The following is a 21,037-nucleotide window of genomic DNA, read 5'->3' on the forward strand; positions in this document are numbered from 1 at the left end:
CATGCTGACAAGACCAAATTTTGTACCAATATTGCAAAATACTGTCCCGAGTTTGGCTCAAGAACTGAAGTAACGCCTTGACTTGCTGAAAACGGTGATATCTTCCGAAAAATGTGGTGTACCAACTACTACTGCCGCAACGAATTCCACGTAATTGTGTTCTAAATAAAAAGTAATTATATTAAGTAAATTTTGTACTTCATTTCCACACCCTCATCTCATAGTGTCCCGACGAGATCCTAGCTCGGTATAGCAACCCTAGCTTAGAGGAACAGAATATAGCTGTCAATATGTACAACGACTAACAACATTTTTTTGCTTGCTTCTTCCACCGTTAGCTTTCGTCCTAGTCCTCAGTCGACAGAAACGGAAGCTTTCGGTCGATCGTCTGCTTTACAACCTTTGAGATCCTACAATACCATAACAAAGTGCCAATGAGAACTCCATTGTTCAACATGAGACATGTGTAGGCGTCAGCTGTGCAAACCATGCGCATTGTTGCTTCATAAACAGTGTTCGCGATCCACGTCTCTTCGGTGTAGCCGTTTCTTTACAATGTTGACTCGTTCATCTATCGGAAAAGTGTCCGCCCCCGGTAGCTGAGTGGCCAGTGCGACAGCAAGTCAATCCTCCGGGCCCGGGTTCGATTCCCGGCTGGGTCGGACAGTTTATCCGTTAAGGGAGTGGGTGTTTGTTGTCCTAATCATCATCATTTCATCCTCATCGACGCGCAAGTCGCCGAAGTGGCGTCAAATCGAAAGACTTGCACCCGGCGAACGGTCTACCGGATCGGAGGCCCTAGTCACACGACACGTATTTGTCGGAAAAGTATATTTAGCAAAGCGTAAGTCAATATCGAATGCGAATAGTCGCCGATTCACGCTACCGTACTGGACTTCATGCTCGATTCACCCGCAGGTAAAAGCAGTGTCGCCTTGGGAACGTGAGTGTGTCAGTTGGTAAACAAGACGGCGGATTCAAACGCTTTCATCGGAGCAAGTTTCAAGCATACAATAAAGGTAATTAATAAAATTTTAACTTTTGTATGCTCTATCGCAACAGCAGTCAAGAAGCACTAACTGAAATAAGGGTATTGGTATAAGTAAAACATTCTGCAATAAGAGAAGTGTATCAAAATAAACGACGGCACAGTTATTTTAACAAAACAAAGTATCGACACTCTACGCGAAATAAATCTCACCGTTTTTTTGTAAGAGTAGTTACTGTAATGAATACTGGTTGCATGTATAATGGTTCGAAAATAAAATTCTAATTAGCTGCCGTACCGCTGTTGTCGAAAGCATGTAAGGCAGAGAAGGAGACTCAGGTTTTGATGATGTACATTTATTTTTCTTCATTTATTTTCGAGTTCCATGCATTCTTGATGCGAATGTATCGCTAGGATGTAGAACGTGTCAGAGTATTACAGTACTAACCATATGTAAATGATCATGAAGCCTGCAATATAAACCATAAATAAACAGATAGTACATAAAAAGTATCCAAGAGTTCAGATAGTAACACGGATAATAGCAGTAGTAATGATAACACGAAAAAGTACTACACAGTGTCAAAAAATTTCTGTTAAGATAAAGTTAAACGTGGAAATGTCACAGCGCGGCAGATTTGTGGGAAAAAATTGGTTTGATTGAACTAAAGCAAATAAGATTTTTACGTGGCACTCGGTGAAGAACTGTCGATGCCCAGGCTCTCTATTTTCCTATTTTTGACGAAACGTAATGTCTTGTCAACAGCTAACTTACATATTTCATGAGATGTTTCAGAAATGCGTCAAATTTAAAAGTTGTCGTAAGAAACTGATTGCGCTTTGGTTTTATGAATAGTTTCGACACCAAAGGAAGTAAAATCGTGTGGCATGGTTGACTGGGAGGCTCTGAGGGATAGGTTCAGCCGCGTAATTGGAAACGATGTCAAATTAAACACCTTCAGCGTCTAGTTTCCAAACTTGTTTTATTTGGTTACCAGTTTCAGCGTTTTACTACGCCATCTTCAGGCCCCTGACCGACCAACGGCAGATGATGGATGAAGTGAATGCTATAGCAAAAATCTACTAATACCAGCATTGCTGGCCCCTGTATCGATCAGAAGCGAGATAGATTCTTCCTACAAGTCGGTCCGGTAGAATCTTCTTACAAGTCGGTCAACGGCCTGAAGATGGCGTAGTAAAACGCTGAAACTGGTAGCCACATAAAATAAGTTTGGAAACTAGAAGGCTGAAAGACCTTCTGTATCGAACAGCGAAGTCCCGCAACCATCTCTAAAAAGATGGACATACAGATACTTAATTGGAAAGGTGTCCTTTCGTCCTGCAAAATCTGAGAGAGTTGCGTGTAAAGTGTGTCTGTCGAGTGTTGTTGATGTGGTGTTCAGTCACAAGACAACCTTGATGCTGCTCTGTATGCTATAGTTGAGTCGGTCTAAATTGACCACTGACAGTTGTAGTGGACTGGGCGTGGCAGCTACCTACCAGTAGACCTACCTCAACCAAGGTAACGTTTTTACAGCTCTGTAGATGGTTACTGGTTTCGCCTGCAGCGGTTAGTGCTTCACAGCTGAAATCTGGCAACAGTGCTGTGAACTGTCAGGGATCTTCTTATGCCGTCTCGACTATAGCCAATCCTGTTCATGCCTCTTCATCCCTGCTTAACTGCTACAACCTAGAGTCATTTGAATCAGGTTGCTGTATTCATGTTCTACTCTCCCTCTACAATGTTTTCTCCTTACACTTCTCACCATTACCAAATAGATGACTTCTCGATGCCTCATTACGCATCTATCAATTGATCCTTTCTTTTAGTCAAGTTATGCCACGAATTTCCTGTTTTCATATTCTATTAAGTATGTCCACGTTAGTTTGCAGGAAAACAAATGCCCTCGCAGAGAGTGTGGTAATATCTGGAGCACCATAGACCGCCAGCACAGCAACTGTTGTTGCGGCTTTCTCCGACACGGCAACAGAGAATGGTGCACCAATAGGAGTGTGCCCAGTGACAGTATTGGCTACAGGTGGGGCAGCACATTGTCTCTTCAGAGGAGTCCTAGTTCTGTGTGTAGTATTTTGAGATATCCATCCATTTATGGATATTCTGAGGAGAACAAGCATTGCCATATAACATTTGTCATTATGATATGGGCCCAGCAACTGGTATGATAGTATGGGATGCCACTGGGGACACAACACAATCACCTCTGGTTCACTTAGCTGATAATTTGGTCAGCAGTCATTACACTTCAGGCATGTCAAGACTGGTGGCTGCGCACATCTTTAGGGTCTCCGTCTTTCAACAAGGTAATGCAAGACCTCATCTTGCCTGTGCTGTTCTGACCTACATCAATATATTGGGCATTCAACTGCTAGCAGCATGTTCTCCATATCTCTCACCTACTGGAAGCATTCTGGAGGATGACAGTTCATACCTGCATCTGGCCATCCAGATTTAGGTTTTCTGTGACTTCCCTAAATCGCTCCAAGCAGTTGCCGGAACAGTTCCTTTGAAAGGGCACAGCCAACTTCCTTCCCATCTTTGAAACAATTTGAGCTTGTGCTCCGTCTCTAATGACCTAAATGTTACCCAATCGTCTTTCCTTCCTTCCATTGGAAGCGTGGTCATAGGTTGCTGAGAGACTGAGAATCACCACCCACGAAACACTGAGATTGATGGACTCTGCAGCAAAGGTTTAGTAATATTTGTCATCCAAGCTCAGTTTGACTGTATTATCAACAGGCTAGAGCAGTTGTTGGTGCCAGAAGCAACAGCTTTGATTACTGCCTTTCACATCCTGTACACCCCCAAATCACCTTTAAGATAATTATGTATTCTTATTATACTATAATATTATGAGAAGGCTATATTTCCACTCACCACTGTACACAGGAGACATTGAGTAGTAGACAGGCACAACAAAAAGGCTGCTTTACATTTGAGCTTTTGGCCAAGAGGCCTTTTCTAAAATGGAAAATATGCACGCATTCACACAAGCACAAACCACACACACATGGCCATTGCCTCTGGTCACTGAGACCAGACTTACGCTTGTGTGACTATGTGTTATGCTTGACTGAGACTCGGTGTCTCCTATGTTTGGTGACTAGTAATCTGTCCTTTTCATAATATTGTTATTATTTAATACTGGATTTTCCATTGTCTTATTTACTGTACTATACACAACAATTAAAATTTCGTTATTTAGTATGCTTCCTAGCATTAATTTTCATAGTCATAAGTATATATGGCAATTTTTACTTCTACGAGGGTCACTCCAAAAGAAATGCAGACTTTTTTTTTTTTTTTTTTTTTTTTTTTTTTTTTTTTTTTTTTTTTTTTTTTTTTTTTTTTGCTCCATCTTTTATTCTACATGTTTGAAAGTTTTACAGTGTGTAGATACATCCTTTAGGAACAATATTTTCATTTCTCCAGATAATTTCTATCCCTCTCAACTGCCTTACACCATCTTGGAACCAGCACCTGTATACCCGCATGGTCAAATTCTGGACCAACCTGTTGGAGCCACTGTTTGGCAGCATGCACAAGGGAGTCATCATCTGCAAACCTTGTTCCACGAAGAGAATCTCTCAGTTTCCCAAAGAGATGATATTCACATGGAGCCAGAGAGGACTGTAAGGCGGATGTTTCAGTGTTGTCCATCTGAGATCGCTTCCATGGTTTTTTGACTGACATGTGACCGTGCATTGTCGTGCAACAGCAAAACATCCTGCTTTTGCTGATGTGGTCGAACATAACTCAGTTGAGCTTGAAGTTTCTTCAGTGTCGTCACATATGCACCAGAATTTATGGTGATTCCACTTGGCATGATGTCCACAAGCAAGAGTACTTTGGAATCGAAAAACACCGTAGCCATAACTTTTCCAGCAGAAAGTGCAGCTTTAAATTTTTTTTTCTTGGGTGAATTTGCATGATGCCACTTCATTGATTGCCTCTTCGTCTCTGGTGAAAAATGATGGAGCCATGTTTCATCACCTGTCACAATTCTTCCAAGAAATTCATCTCCATCATTCTCGTACTGTTCCAAAAGTTCGCTGCATACCGTTTTTCTTGTTTCTTTGTGAACCACTGTCAACATCCTGGGAACCCACCTGGCACATACCTTTTTTAACGACAACAATTTCAGTATTCTGCAAACACTTCCTTCCCCTATCCCAACGTAGCGTGACAATTCGTTCACTGTGATGCATCTGTCAGCAGTCACCAATTTGTTAACTCTCTGTTCATTTTCTGGAGTGTGTGCAGTACGAGGCCTGCCATTGCAAGGACAATCCTCAATATTGCTGTGCTCGATTTCATCACGTAACCTGCTTGCCCACCGACTGACTGTACTGCGATCGACAGCAGCATCTCCATACACCTTTTTCAACCTCTTGTGGATGTTTCCCACAGTCTCGTTTTCACAGCACAGGAATTCTATGACAGCACGTTGCTTCTGACGAACGTCAAGTGTAGCAGCCATCTTGAAGACATGCTGTGATGGCGCCATTCAAGGGAACAGGTTGAACTAAGTTTGAAAACAAGCAGGAAAGATGTATCTACACACTGTAAAACTTTCACACATGCAGAATGAAAACTGTATTTTTACAAAAATAGTGTGCATTTCTTTTGGAGTGACCCTCGTAGCACTGTGGTTAAAATTTCACAATTCATTCTGAAGTCATTCTTGTAACTAACTGCAAATGCCATTAGGTTTTAAATCTTGTGGCACATAAATGCAAGATTCCCAAGGACTGTGAGAAGGCTTCTGCATGATGCAGTTTGCAAGAAGATTATTCCATAGAAGAATATATGCAAAGCATGTTAGCAGTGCTATCCTCAAGCCAACTCAGTGAGAGAGATTTTTAAGGTCAAAGCAGGCAGAAGTGAGATTTCTGAGAAACTTATCTATGTACTTGTGGCCCCTCAGTTTCTTATTCATCTGAGTGCATAGACATTTCAAAGACAGAATTTTATTTAGTGTATGTCCATTGAGCTTCATTTTTTGTGCCAGTAAGTCATATTTTTGCACTTGGAATTGCATAATTTGAATTTTTAAAATATTTAAAAGTTAAGATGCTGGCTGTGAATCAGTTGTTAGCGTGTTCTACTCTTTAAACTGAGTCCGGGGTAAACACACTTGAACTATTTCAAGGAAGAAAATGATCTTTTAACACGCAGTTACTTAGAACAGAACACATGATTAATGCAGAGAAATATGTACAGGGTAACTTTATGATGTGTACAGAAAATCAAATAACATACAGATAATGTGAAAGAAATCAAAAAGCTCAGATAATGTGAAAGAAATCAAAAAGCTATGTGCCATCTTTTACCCACACCAATATTTACACAATTATTGCTACTTTTCTGTAGTTCACAAGTGACAAGGTGGATGACCATAATACTATCTGATTTATACATAAAATTATTACATTATGAAGTTTCATCAAAATTATGCATGTTGGTCACAAAATGTACTAAAAGTTTATCATGAAGCAAGCAAAAACTTGTAGTAACTGTGGTAACACTGCACATCAGCCCAGCTTGCCTGGTAATATTGTAGTTTTCCTTGTACATGAGCCTTAAATTTGCATCTTTCATCATACAGGTGTGATGACCTGCTTTGGCTACAGTGTTTCCAAGATGATTTCTATAAACAAACAAATATTGACTAAACTATTGGCTGAACTAAAACTGAAGAGGATATTTCACCTGCAAATCACCTGTACTTTCTGCAACAATGTTTCTGTATGCATCAAAAAGTCACTGTGAATATTGTGAGGTCAGAGAAACTATACTAGAAACATCATTGTGTTACTGGCAACATTTGTGCATCTACATAATGATATACACATTCATTTTCTATGTGTATCTCTAAAGGTTCTTACAATTTTTGTTGCAAAGAACTGAATGTACATCAGCTGCTAATTATTTTACTACTAAATTTAAAAGTTTGTCTGAGAAACATTGATAGTAATTTCTGAAATCCAGATGGTGAATGAGAAATTTATGTGTTGTGTGAACCCCACTCCTGTTTAATAACAAGAAAGTAATAAATGTTAGAAATATAGCTGCAGCCACCTTTCACAATGCAAAAGAATTAAAATTTTAGTGCTTTCACTCTGTGAAAGTTGGTTGAGCATGCAGTTAAACATTGACTTTAACAACCATAGTTCCATATCTATCATGACAAATTCAAACAAGTACTAACATAATTGCAGTGCTGATTATATCTACGGGCCTGCTGACTAAAACAATTTTTTTCGGTGCTTTTCAGGTAAACAAAACTACAAGAAGAGAGCAAAATAATGGGGAAGAAAGGAAAAGGCGGGAAGAAAGGCAACAAGAAAAAGGAAAAAGAAGAAGTAGTTGAGGAATTAAGTGAGGTAGACAAGGAATTGTATCAGCTTCAAATAACCGATCTCACAAGGAAAGTTGAGAGGTAAGTCTGTTAACAAAGTTTCAAGAACCGGCTTTATAGGATGACTCTAGGGATATAGTACAATGCCCTACATATCTCTCATATGGGGATTGTGACAATAAGATTAGAATAATTACTGCATGCACAGAGGCACTGAAACAGTCATTCTTCCCAAGCTCCATACGTGAATGGAACGGGAAGCAACCCTAATAACTGGTACTATGGGACATACTCTCTGTTGTACATTTCACGGTGTTTTGCAGAGTAAAGATGTAGATGTAGAAGCATATTTATTTATTTAGCATCCGTGTCATCGTACAAACGATATTGGGCTTGTCATACATGGAAATTAACAATACAGAATATACAACATGAAATTGTCTACAATTGGGTTTGTCATACACAGAAATTAAAATATAGAATGTACAAAATGACATTGTCTATAATAAATGACAGCAAACTTACAGTTTCTTTCCACATAAATGGTTTATAGTAATTTGTTTCTCAGTAACAATATGTGACTAGTACTATAGATGGTAAAGTATAATAAAAGCTGAAACAAACGAAGATAGAAAATTTTGGAGGTTAGTTTGTAAAGTCATTTTCTTGGTCTTCGAGATATTCATTTATTGAGTAGCAATATTTATCAATTAAAATTTTTCTAAGTTCCAATTTAAAATTTGTATTGTCCTTTAAATCTTTAATGTACTGAGGCAGTGCATTATAGAGCTTAATGCCCCTGTGGCTTACATGCTTCTGAGTTCGTGTTCTTCTTACTTGTTCTATGTGGAGATCATTCTCGTTCCTTGTGTTATAGTTGTGACAGTCTGCATTTGTGTGGAGATTGCTTAGATTAGCTTTGGTTAAGAGCACACATTTAAGTATATAGACTGATGGCAGAGTAAGTATTCCTAATTTTTTGAAAAGAGGTCTGCAGTGAGCTTGTGTTGGACTGTGGGTAATTATTCGAGCAGTCTGTTTCTGTAAAATAAAAATGTTTTTCAAGTTAGATTTTGAGATTTTGAGCTGGCCCAGACACTATTCCAAATGAGGCAACAGAATGAAAGTACCCGAAGTATGCCATTCTGATGCCTTCTAGAGTGCAAACATTTGCAATAACTCTCAGTGCAAATCAGGCTGAGTTAAGTCGGTGTGTAAGAAATTTTACATGGTGTTTCCAATTCATAGCTTCATCTATGTGCATTCCTAACACTTTTGCAAAATGCACTCTCTCTATTAGTCTGTCATCCAGTTCTAGATTAATATCTTCATCCTGAATCATTTTACCAAACTGTATGTAATTTGTTTTCTTTGCATTGAGTGTAAGTTTATTTGCACCGAACCAAGTCTCAATACTTTTTAGGATTTTGTCAGTAGTTGACTGTAACAAGTTTTTAAAGTCTCTCACTATCAAACTTGTGTCATCTACATATAGTACAATTTTGGCTGTATTATATTGTAACTACAAATCATTGACATATATGAGGAAGAGTAGTGATCCTAAGATGCTGCCCTGGGGTACTCCTAAAGGAACTTCTTTTGCTTCTGAAACTAACCTTATTTTTTGATTTGAATTTACAGTGGTGAACTCTACAATCTGAGATATGTTTTTGAGATATGACTCAAACAATATTTTAACTCTTTCTCTAATACCTACTGCTTCCAGCTTACGAAGGAGGATTTCATGGCAGACCTTATCGAAAGCTTTAGATAGATCTAAATTGATTCCTACTACACTTTTGCTTTTCTCCAAATTTTTAATTATTTCTTGGGTGTAGTCTATGACTGCAGTTTCTGTGCTTCGTTTTGCATGAAAACCATGTTGATTACTATTCCAGAGTTTATTATTGTCTAGGTAACTAGCGACTCTCAATTTTATCAGTTTCTCTAATATTTTGGAGGAAGCAGGAAGAAGTGATATGGGACGGTAGTTTTCTATTTTATGTCTGTCTCCATTTTTAAATAGTGGCCTCACTTTTGAGATCTTCAGTCGTTGAGGAAATACACCTTCACTAAAGGATAAATTTGCAGTATGTGCTAAAGGTTTTGCAACCTGCACTGCAGTCCTTATTATGATTGAAACTGGTACTTCATCAACACCTGCTGCCATTTTTGGTTTTAAGCTTCTAATCACTCTAATTACTTCCTGTTCATTTGTTGAAGGAATATTCATGCTGCAGGCAACCCTTGGAGCATGTATTATTTTTTGTTTTGTGAAGTTTAAGTTTAGTGAATATGGTACATTTAAAAAATAGTTATTAATATAGTTCACCATTTCATTCTTTTCTATATTGCAATTTTCACTGCTTTTGAGTATTATTTCTTCCTCTTCTCCCAATGTAATCGTTTCATTCCTCACAATGTCCCAATTAGTTTGTGGTTTGTTGTCTGAGTTACTGATTACGTTGTCATTATATAGCAACTTTGCCTTTGCTATTGCCTTTCGGTATATTTTTCTGTATGTTTTTACATAATCTACAAACTGTGGATCTGAGCAAGTTTTAATTTCTTGGTTCAGTCTTTTCATGGTACACTGGAAATCCTAATGCCTGTAGTTATCCAAGGTTTGTATGCTTTTTGTTCTGAAGACTTGGACCTCACTAACTTCTTAGGGAAATACATTTCAAATTGTGACATGAATATAGAAGAGAAGGTATTATATGCATTATTTGCACTTGATTATGATCTCACATCTGTCCAGCTTTCAATGGTTAGACAGTTAACAAAATGTGTGCAGTTTTCTTTAGAAAAAATATGTAATCCTTATGGTATCAACTCCTAGAGAATCAATTTCGTATTAAGCTACTAGCATACTGGGAAAGTAAAAATTTAAATACACTCATGAGTCTAGAATGACTATATTAAACACCACAGTTCTGCATTTAAATTCAGTTTCAGCTGTGATTAATCATAATGAAACTGTTCCTTCAGAATAACTTCCAACATTTATTACATTAGCAGCCCATGATGGCAACTGATATTCATTTTAGTTAGGAGAGTGCACATATCAGAATGACTCAATATCATGGAAAAACAAATGAATAAAAGAAACCATGCATACTCCTGGGAAGTTGAAAGAGAGATAGCTACCATGTTGGGGAGATGGCACTCCTTAAATTTTGTGAATGAAGCAGTTGAGGATGTCATAACCATGATGCTGTCAGGCTTTGCACTGCCTGGTGGACAACTATGAGTAGAGAAGAAATGAATCAAGCATACATCAACAGATTTGACATTTGTCAGATAATTTAAGTCAGCTGCACGGGTCAATCCACATTAAAAATTATACTAGCATTTTTATTTTTATAAAAAATGTGTCAAAAGTGGACCATAATCAGCTCAAAAAAGATATGCACACTGCTGGCAGAGCCGGCTACTATGGTCAAGAAACTATCAGAGATGAGATGATGGTAACTGAAAAAAAACTGAAATAATTTCTGTTTGTGAATGGTTGCTACTGGAATGATACCTTACAGATACAGAATATAAATGAAAAGTATGATGCATTTATTACAGCAATTAAACATCATTTTAATGTAGTATATCCCATGGTAAAGAGAAAACAGAGGCTGCAAGATCAAACACACTGGACTACCTGTGAAATATTAGAACAGCTTATGAATCTGTACAAACTGAAATGGATGGGAAAAGCTGAAAATTGTATAACATTACACAAGATGTACAGGAAAACAATGAGAGAGAGACAAAAACAAGCTCAATTAACACCACCTTTTGAACTCAAAATTATAGATAAATGCAGCTTGGAACATAATTAATACTGAGAGAAAGGAAAAATATGGGACTAAAAAAAACACTGGATCAGGTCAATGAAAGTAAAGAACACAGTGGTTACAGTTAGTAGAGAAATATCAAACTTACTCTATGATAATTACATAACTGTGGCAGAGAACTTAAAAATGGAAAGAAATGGTCCAAAAATGAAGAGTACTAAGGTATTGAAAACAACACACATCTGTAACAAACACAACTGCACCATATTCTTAATGAATCAGATATTTAAAATATGCAGCAAACAGCTTCTGTGCACAATATAACATGGGCTTTGTGAACCATATGTGCAGTATGGAGTGACTGTGTGTGGAAACTCAAACATTCAAGAAACAAAAAGAGTTGTGAAACAAAATTAATTGAGAAGTAAAGACATTAACTAAAAGAGTGAAATGTATAATATCTTTTGTATTGTTTCTCTGTCTTCTCTCTTTTATCATACTCCCATGTTGGTGGTTCTCTTTAGTGTCTCATGTTTTATGTACACTCCTGGAAATGGAAAAAAGAACACATTGACACCGGTGTGTCAGACCCACCATACTTGCTCCGGACACTGTGAGAGGGCTGTACAAGCAATGATCACACGCACGGCACAGCGGACACACCAGGAACCGCGGTGTTGGCCGTCGAATGGCGCTAGCTGCGCAGCATTTGTGCACCGCCGCCGTCAGTGTTAACCAGTTTGCCGTGGCATACGGAGCTCCATCGCAGTCTTTAACACTGGTAGCATGCCGTGACAGCGTGGACGTGAACCGTATGTGCAGTTGACGGACTTTGAGCGAGGGCGTATAGTGGGCATGCAGGAGGCCGGGTGGACGTACCGCCGAATTGCTCAACACGTGGGGCGTGAGGTCTCCACAGTACATCGATGTTGTCGCCAGTGGTCGGCGGAAGGTGCACGTGCCCGTCGACCTGGGACCGGACCGCAGCGATGCACGGATGCACGCCAAGACCGTAGGATCCTACGCAGTGCCGTAGGGGACCGCACCGCCACTTCCCAGCTAATTAGGGACACTGTTGCTCCTGGGGTATCGGCGAGGACCATTCGCAACCGTCTCCATGAAACTGGGCTACGGTCCCGCACACCATTTGGCCGTCTTCCGCTCACGCCCCAACATCGTGCAGCCCACCTCCAGTGGTGTCGCGACAGGCGTGAATGGAGGGACGAATGGAGACGTGTCGTCTGCAGCGATGAGAGTCGCTTCTGCCTTGGTGCCAATGATGGTCGTATGCGTGTTTGGCGCCGTGCAGGTGAGCGCCACAATCAGGACTGCATACGACCGAGGCACACAGGGCCAACACCCGGCATCATGGTGTGGGGAGCGATCTCCTACACTGGCCGTACACCACTGGTGATCGTCGAGGGGACACTGAATAGTGCACGGTACATCCAAACCGTCATCGAACCCATCGTTCTACCATTCCTAGACCGGCAAGGGAACTTAATGTTCCAACAGGACAATGCACGTCCGCATGTATCCCGTGCCACCCAACGTGCTCTAGAAGGTGTAAGTCAACTACCCTGGCCAGCAAGATCTCCGGATCTGTCCCCCATTGAGCATGTTTGGGACTGGATGAAGCGTCGTCTCACGCGGTCTGCACGTCCAGCACGAACGCTGGTCCAACTGAGGCGCCAGGTGGAAATGGCATGGCAAGCCGTTCCACAGGACTACATCCAGCATCTCTACGATCGTCTCCATGGGAGAATAGCAGCGTGCATTGCTGCGAAAGGTGGATATACACTGTACTAGTGCCGACATTGTGCATGCTCTGTTGCCTGTGTCTATGTGCCTGTGGTTCTGTCAGTGTGATCATGTGATGTATCTGACCCCAGGAATGTGTCAATAAAGTTTCCCCTTCCTGGGACAATGCATTCACGGTGTTCTTATTTCAATTTCCAGGAGTGTATTTGCAAGTGAACAACAATAAATTGTGATATTTCACTATATCAGCAAGTATGTACTGTTATAGTGGATTAATGTTGTCAGAAGCATTTTAAACCACAGGTCTGGCTGTTGCGGCATCCCTACTCTTACCCTGCTCCCAACCCCTTGCATCAGCAATAGACCTAGATGCAAGACCTGTCCCATTCATCCTCACACCACCACCTAGTCCAGTCCTATAACAAACATCTCCTATCACATCAAAGGAATGGTTACGTGTGAAATCGGTGATGTGATCTACAAACTAAGCTGCAACCATTGTGCTTGTTTCTATATGGGCAGGACGACTAACAAGCTGTCTGTCTGCACAAATGACCAACAGCAAACTGTGGCCAAGAGACAGCTGGACCACCCAGTTGCTGAACATTCTGACCGAAACAACACTCTTCATTTCAATGACAGATTCACAGCCTGTGCCATCTGGATCCTTCCTACCAACACCAGCTTTTCTGAAGTGCACAGGTGAGAACTCTCCCTGCAGTGTAAGTTCCTGTCTGCAGCTAGTAGCCCTATCCTGTCCCCACCATGTCCCTGCATACTCCCACAAGCAGCACCACACCTTCCCCTGCCCCTTCCCTGCTATTCCTCCCCCCTTTCGCCCCATGCCTCCTCCTTACCCACACCATCCACCACATTGCTGCTCCCATCATATACAGTTTCAGTCTATAGTCTGGCCACAGTGGTTGGAAACATGGTCGTGTGTGTGTGTGTGTGTGTGTGTGTGTGTGTGTGTGTGTGTGTGTGTGTGAATTCAGAATAAGACCTGTTGGCTGAAAGCTTGAACGCAAAGCAGTCTTTTCGTTGTGCCAGTCTGTGACTTAATGTCTCCCCTATATGGTGAGTAGCAATCTATCCGTTTCAAAATACTATTGTTATTTCATCCTGAAGTTTCCATTGTTTGACAGTTCGTTACAGCTCACTTGAAGATATATAAAACATGAGGCAATACAGAGTATCAATTGCATGAAACTAAGACAAAGGTGGTAAGATAGAGACAATGATATAAAGCATAATACATTTTTCACTCTTTCAGTGACTGTCTTTATTTATCGATTAATTATGCAGCCACACAGTGTTCACACTACATAAAAAATCAATTAGGATCATTTGAAAAAGGACGTCTGAAACATACAGAAACTGCTTCAAAAATCTAGGCATCTTAACTTTTACAGTGTTGTTCATATATAAAACAGTAACATACATAATAAAAGTTAGTTCAGACTGGATTGCAAATACAATACTCAGAACATATGGAGGATGAGCAATATATGGAGCCCAACCTACCAACTGATAATACTTGAAAAAGGACTTCATTTCTCAGGTACCAAACTATTAGGAAGTCTGCCTAAAACCCTGCATGATAGTATATATGACACCAACTTTTCAAGTAAGCTCAAAGACTATCTGGTGGAAGAGGAGTTTTGCAGTGTTAAAGATTATCTAATAAATTAAAGTTACTTGTATTGTTTCTTACACTCAATGATGTTGCAGAGTCTAATCAAAATGGTTGCTGCATAGGAAATAAGTGATAATAAATGTTTTCTGCTTTTGATGTGTCCTATATTCCACATGCATTTACTGTATGCAATGTAATCCTGTAGGATCAAGTAAAATTAAGTTCAGTTCTCAGTAGATAAATTTCCAAATAAAGAATGTTGTTTGTATCATGCTCTTCAGTCCAAAAGTTAAATTCATGCAGCTCCCCATGCCACTCTGTCCTGTAAAAGCCTCTTCACCTGTGTGTAACTGTTACAACTTACAACCATTTGAACCTGCTTAAAATAGACTCAAATCTTGCTCTTCCTCTACAATTTTTAAACCTCACATTTCCCTCTGTTACCAAATTGACAATTACTTGATGCCTCAGCCAGTTCCTTCTCTTTGTCAAGTTGTGGCATAACATCTTTTTCCCTTCATTTGATTCAGTACTTCCTCATTTATTATTCAGTCTGCTCATCTAATCTTCAGCATTCTTCTGTACACCATATTTCAAAAGCTTCTATTTTCTTCTTGTCTGAACTGTTTATTGTCCATATTTAACAACCACACAAAGCTAAACTCCAGATAAATGCACTTAAATTTATATTCATGTTAACAAATTCCTCTTTTTCAGGAAAGCTTTTCTTGCAGTTGCTAGTCTTTGTTTCTTATACTTCCTAATTTGCCACCATTAGTTACTTTAGTACCCAAATATAAAACTCATTTGGTACTTATACTGTTTTAATTGCTAATCTAATCCTTTACTTCATCTGATTTTATTTGACTACAGTCCATAACCTGCTTTTGTTGATGTTCGTCTCGTTACATCTTGTAAAACTGCTCATTCTGTTCAACTGCTCCTTTACCAGTTCTGAGAGAATTTAAATGTCACTGACAAACTTCAAAACTTTCATTTATTCTCTCTGAACTTTAATTAATAACATCCATGTGTTCTCATTTGCAAATGACTACCAGTCATGAAACATGCTGCAAGAAGCAGCAGACGGAAGCAGGTCCATACTCAGAGAGTACTCATGGCAAAATATGTAACCCTGAACAGCAAAAACTCACTAATAGACCCAAATGAAGCCACTGTAACCAGGTCTGAAACATTGGTTTTGCACGTAATAAGATTTTAATGACAAAGCACCATAATCAAAAAACATACAAAGATAGTGAGATGCACGGAATTTCTAGTTTTTACAATAATGAGAAGAAAGTTGAGTACAGAGTCCCACAAGGCTGAATTCTGCTGTATGTAAATGACTTGACCAGTTAAAGAACTGATACAACATCAGTACTCTTTGCAGGAGACTCTAATATTTCAATTAGATCACGTAGTGAAGAAAATCATACAAGCTGCTTGTCAATCGTTACAATGTGCCATGGGAGTATACAGTCGCTACTGACATAAAGAATTAGGTTTTTGGTGAATTTCTCAATTTTTTTTAAAGGAAACATGCAGTATGCAGAAAAAGATTGTCAATATTACGTAAAGGAAAGATGATACTGACCATATAGCGGATATGCTGAGTCGCAGATGGCAAAACAAACAGACTGTCACAAATAAACTTTCAACCAACAAGACCTTTGTCAAAAATAGATCACACACACACACACACACACACACACACACATATACACACACACACATGACTACAGTCTCTGGCAGCTGAAGCCACACTGCAAGCAGCAGTGCACGGTGGGAGTGGCAACTGGGTGAGGGTAACGAGGAGGCTGGGGTGGGAAGGGGAAAGATAGCAAGGTAGGGGTGGGGGACAGTGAAGTGCTGCTGGGGAGCGCACAGGGATAAGGTGGAGAGAGGCTAGGGTAGCTAGGTGCAGTCGGGAGGTTAGATGGAGGGCAGGGGATAGATGGGAGGGATGGGGGTAGCAGAAAAGGAGAGAAATAAAAAGACTGGGTGCGTTCCTGGAATGTGGCAACAGGGGGATGGATGGATTAGGATAATGACTAATGAAGGTTGAAGTGAGGAGGGTTATGGGAATGTAGGATATATTGCAGAGAGAGTACTCACCTGCGCAGCTCAGAAAAGATGTTGTTGGTGGATCCATATGGCACAGGCTGTGAAGCAGTAATTGAAATAAAGGATGTCTTGTTGGGCAGCGTGCTCAGCAACAGGGTGGTCCACTTGTTTCTTGGCCATTCATGTGAACAGACAGCTTGTTGGTTGTCATGCCCACATAGAATGCAGCACAGGGGTTGCAGCTTAGCTTGTAGATCGCATGACTGGTTTCACAAGTAGTCCTGCCTTTGTTGGGATAGGTGATGTTTGTGACTGGACTGGAGTAGGTGGTGGTGTGAGGATGTATGGGACAGGTCTTGCATCTAGGTTTATTACAGGGATATGAGCCATAAGGTAAGGGGTTGGGAGCAGGTGTTGTGTAGGGATGGATGAGTGTATTGTGTAGGTTCGGTGGGAGGGGTGGGAAGGATAGTGGGCAGGACATTTTTGATTTCTAGGCATGATGAGAGGTAGTTGAAACAATGGTGGAGAATGTAATTCATTTGTTCCAGTCCTGGGTGGCGCTGAGTTATGATGAGACTGCTCCTCTGTGGCCGGGTGGTGAGACTTTGGGAGGTTGTGGGAGACTGAAAAGATAAGGCATGGGAGATTTGTTTTTGTACAAGGATGGGAGGATAATTATGACCTGTGAAGGCTTCAGTGAGACCCTCAGTATACTTTGAGAGGGACTGCTTGTCACTGCAGATGTGGCAACCATGGGTGTCTAGGCTGTATTGAAGGGACTTCTTGATATGGAATGGGTGGCAGCTTTTGAAGTGGAGGTATTGATAGTGGTTAGTAGGTTTGATATGGACAGATGTATTGATGTAGCCATCTTTGAGGTGGATGTCAAGTTAACAGGGTCTGATTTGGGAGCAGTGGGTGTGTATCACAGTTGGATGGAGGAGTGAACTGAGTCAGGCAGGGTTCAACAGTGTCTTTGGTTGAGTGATGATTGGTAGGGTTGGTGGCAAAAAAGTGTTGCCAATGTAGGGACCTGGAGAAGGGGAGAAAGGGCTTTAACAAGTCCTGTGTGACTGAATTTGGGAATGAGACAAAAGGTGAGGCCTTTGGAAAGGACTGATATTTCTGTGCTGCTAAGGCTTCTGGCGTAAAGTTTCATGACTGTGTTTCAAATCTGTTTATGTTCTGGATTTTGTGTGGTGGTGAGAGAGTTATAGAGGGTGGGGTAAATGTAGGAGGTCTGCGAGACACAGTTTGTCAGCAATGAGGGGCCATGAGGGAGGTTTGGAGCTTGTTGTAGAAGTGGTGGACAGTAGTACTCCAAAGCAGGAGTAGGAAGTGAGGAGGGTGTAGAGTATCCAGAATTTCTTAACCTCGAACCTTGCCTCACTATCATTCCCCAAATCACTCAACATGCAAACTAAATTTACATCCACAGAAAGAACCGCAGTCCACCACCTAAAAACTGATACCGACCTCATAACCCTACCTGCGGACAAAGGCTGCACCAGTGGTTTGTTTTGAGCTGCAAGGATTACCTAGCACAAGGACTCCACCAGCTGTCAACCTACAAACTTTGCCACAGTGACCCCATTCCAGAAATCCAACAGGATCTCTCAAATCCTTAGGCCCATCCCAGAACCTCTCCCCGGAGTGCATCTCTCTGCTGACTCCTACCACTCTCCGCACTCCTACCTTCTGTATGCTTTCTAAAGTCCATAAACCCAACCACCAGGATGCCACATTGTGGCCGATTAATGTGCCCCCACTAAGAGAATCTCTGCTCCCGTAGACCAACACCTTCAATCTATTACCCAGAATCTACCCTCCCATATGAAAGATACCAACCGTTTCCTCCACCGACTCTCCACAGTTCTTGTCCCTTTACCATAAGGTGCCCTGCTCATCACTATTGATGCCCACCCCTTTACACTAACATCCCTAATGCTCATGGCCTTACTGCTATTGAACACTACCTTTCCCAACGCCTGATGGATTCCAAACCAGCAACCTCGTCCTAGTCACCAAGACCAACTATATCCTTACGCACAATTACTTCTCCTTTGAAGGCATTACCTATAACAAATCTGGGGTATAGCTATAGGCACCCACGTGGCACCATCCTATGCCAACCTATTCATGGGCCATGTAGAGGAATCCTTCCTAACACCCAGAATCCTAAACCCCTCAGCTGGTTCAGATTCACTGATGACATCTTGCGATCTGGATTGAGGATGAGGACACCTTATCCACATTTCTCCAGAAACTCAACAGCTTCTTCCCCATTTGCTTCAGCTGTCAATACTCAACCCAACAAGCCACCTTCCTATGTGTTGACCTCCATATCAAAGATGGCTACTTCAGTACCTCTGTCCATACCAAACCTACTAAACACCAGCAATACTTCCACTTCGACAGCTGCCACCCATTCCATACCAGGAAGTCCTTTCCATAGAGCCTAGCCACCCATGGTCATCACACCTGCAGTGATGAGAAGCCCCTCTCAAAATACACTGAGGGGCTCACTGAAGCCTTCACTGACTGTAATTATCCTCCCAACCTTGTACAAAAACAAATCTCCCATGCCTTATCTTTCGTCTCCTACCACCTCCCAAAGTCTTACCATTCGGCCACAGAGGAACATTACCTTCATAACTCAGCACCACCCAGGACTGGAGCAACTGAATTACACTCTCTGCCTGGGTTTTGACTACCTCTCCTCATGCCCTTAAATGAGAAATGTTCTGCCCAATATCATTCCCACCCCTCCCATTGAAGTATTCTGCCATCCACTGACCTATACAATATACTTGTCCATCCCTACACAACACCTGCTCCCAACCCCTTACCTCATGGCTCATATTTCTGTAATGGACTTAGATGCAACACCTGTCCTATACATCCTCCCACCACCACTTACTCCAGTCCAGTCACGAACATCACCCATCTCATCAAAGGCAGGGCTACCTGTGAAACAAGTCATGTGATCTACAAGCTGAGCTGCAACCAATGTGCTGCATGCATTCTATGTGGGCATGACAACCAACAAGCTGTTAAGCTGTCTGTCTGCATGAATGGCCACCAACAAACTGTGGCCAAGAAACAAGTGGACCACCTTGTTGCTGAGCATGCTGCCCAACATGACATCCTTCTTTTCACCTACTGCTTCACAGCCTGTGCCATATGGATCCTATCCACCAACACCAGCTTTTCTGCATTGTGCAGGTGGGAACTTTTCCCACAGTATATCCTATGTTCCTGTAACCCTCCTGGTCTGAACCTTCGTTAAGTCATTTTCCTCATCCATCCAGCCCCTTCCTTATTCCCATTCCAGCACTACACAGCTCTCATTCCACCAAAGCACTCAGTCGTTTTACTTTGTCATTTTCCATTACCCTCCCCCACCCCCCTCCCACCCCCCACCTGTCCCCTGCCCTCCGTCTAATCTCCTGAATGCACATAGTTGCCTTCCTTCTGTCCACCTTGTCCCTGCACATTCTCCAGCAGCACTTCACTGTCCCTCACCCCTACCCTACTATCCCTCACCCCACCCCCCCAGCCTCTTCCTTATCCCCACCACTCCCATCATACACTGTTGCTGCTGCTGCTCACAATTTGGTTTCAGCTGCCAGAGACTGCAGTCATGTGTGTGAGTTGCATTTGTCTGTGTGTGTGTGTGTGTGTGTGTGTGTGTGTGTGTGTGTGTGTGTGTGTGTGTGTGTGTGTGTGTGTGTGGTCTATTTTTGACAAAGGCCTTGCTGGCCAAAAGCTTATTTGTGACAGTCTTTTTGTTGTGCCTCTCTACGACTCAGCATCTCCGCTATATCGTGAGTAGCAACTTTCCTTTTCATAATATTGTTACGTTCCATTCTGGATTTTCCATTCTTTAAAAAAGATTATCAGAATGATATATTAAGCTAAATGAAGGGATTCTGTAGACCCCTTTTTAAAAGGTTGAATATTTCCTCCATCTTGTGAATTTCTGGAACATCGTAATAAGTAAACCTGATTTACCAAATATTCTTAATTACGTAATAGTGTATTATATAACTTTACATTATGATTTACTTTGATTGTGTTGATCATGTAGCCTCAATTAATAACTGTGGTTACTATAAATTAAGTGTGCTACCCCAAACTACTTGTATTTTCTCTCCATTCTCTTCCCACTTAATGATTTCATTATCAAAATTTAATGTAACATTACAGTTTAATAACCAATCAAGTCCTAATAATACATCCCAATCTTAAATTAGTAACCAACAGCATAGTTGGTGTTCAGTAGTAACTATTAAACTTGTCTCCCTTTGTTTATCGTTATACCCGTCTGTTATGGTAGAGTTCCACACAACTTCTTTCTCAAAAGTGCTACAAATTTATGGGAATTAAGACATATCACTCCCTTGTATGT

General features: G+C 41.1%; 1 protein-coding gene across 1 annotated transcript in view; it reads left to right on the forward strand.

Moving 5' to 3' along the window:
• Positions 1 to 7,315: 7,315 nt before the first annotated feature.
• The window catches only part of LOC124613799 (cilia- and flagella-associated protein 157), a 114,620-nt gene continuing 100,898 nt past the window's right edge, over positions 7,316 to 21,037 (forward strand). Inside the window, exon 1 of the mRNA XM_047142522.1 lies at positions 7,316 to 7,449. Coding sequence (XP_046998478.1) covers positions 7,316 to 7,449 — 134 coding nt within the window. The remainder of the gene's footprint in view (positions 7,450 to 21,037) is intronic.

This window comes from Schistocerca americana, chromosome 4, assembly GCF_021461395.2.
Source record: "Schistocerca americana isolate TAMUIC-IGC-003095 chromosome 4, iqSchAmer2.1, whole genome shotgun sequence".
NCBI lineage: Eukaryota > Metazoa > Arthropoda > Insecta > Orthoptera > Acrididae > Schistocerca > Schistocerca americana.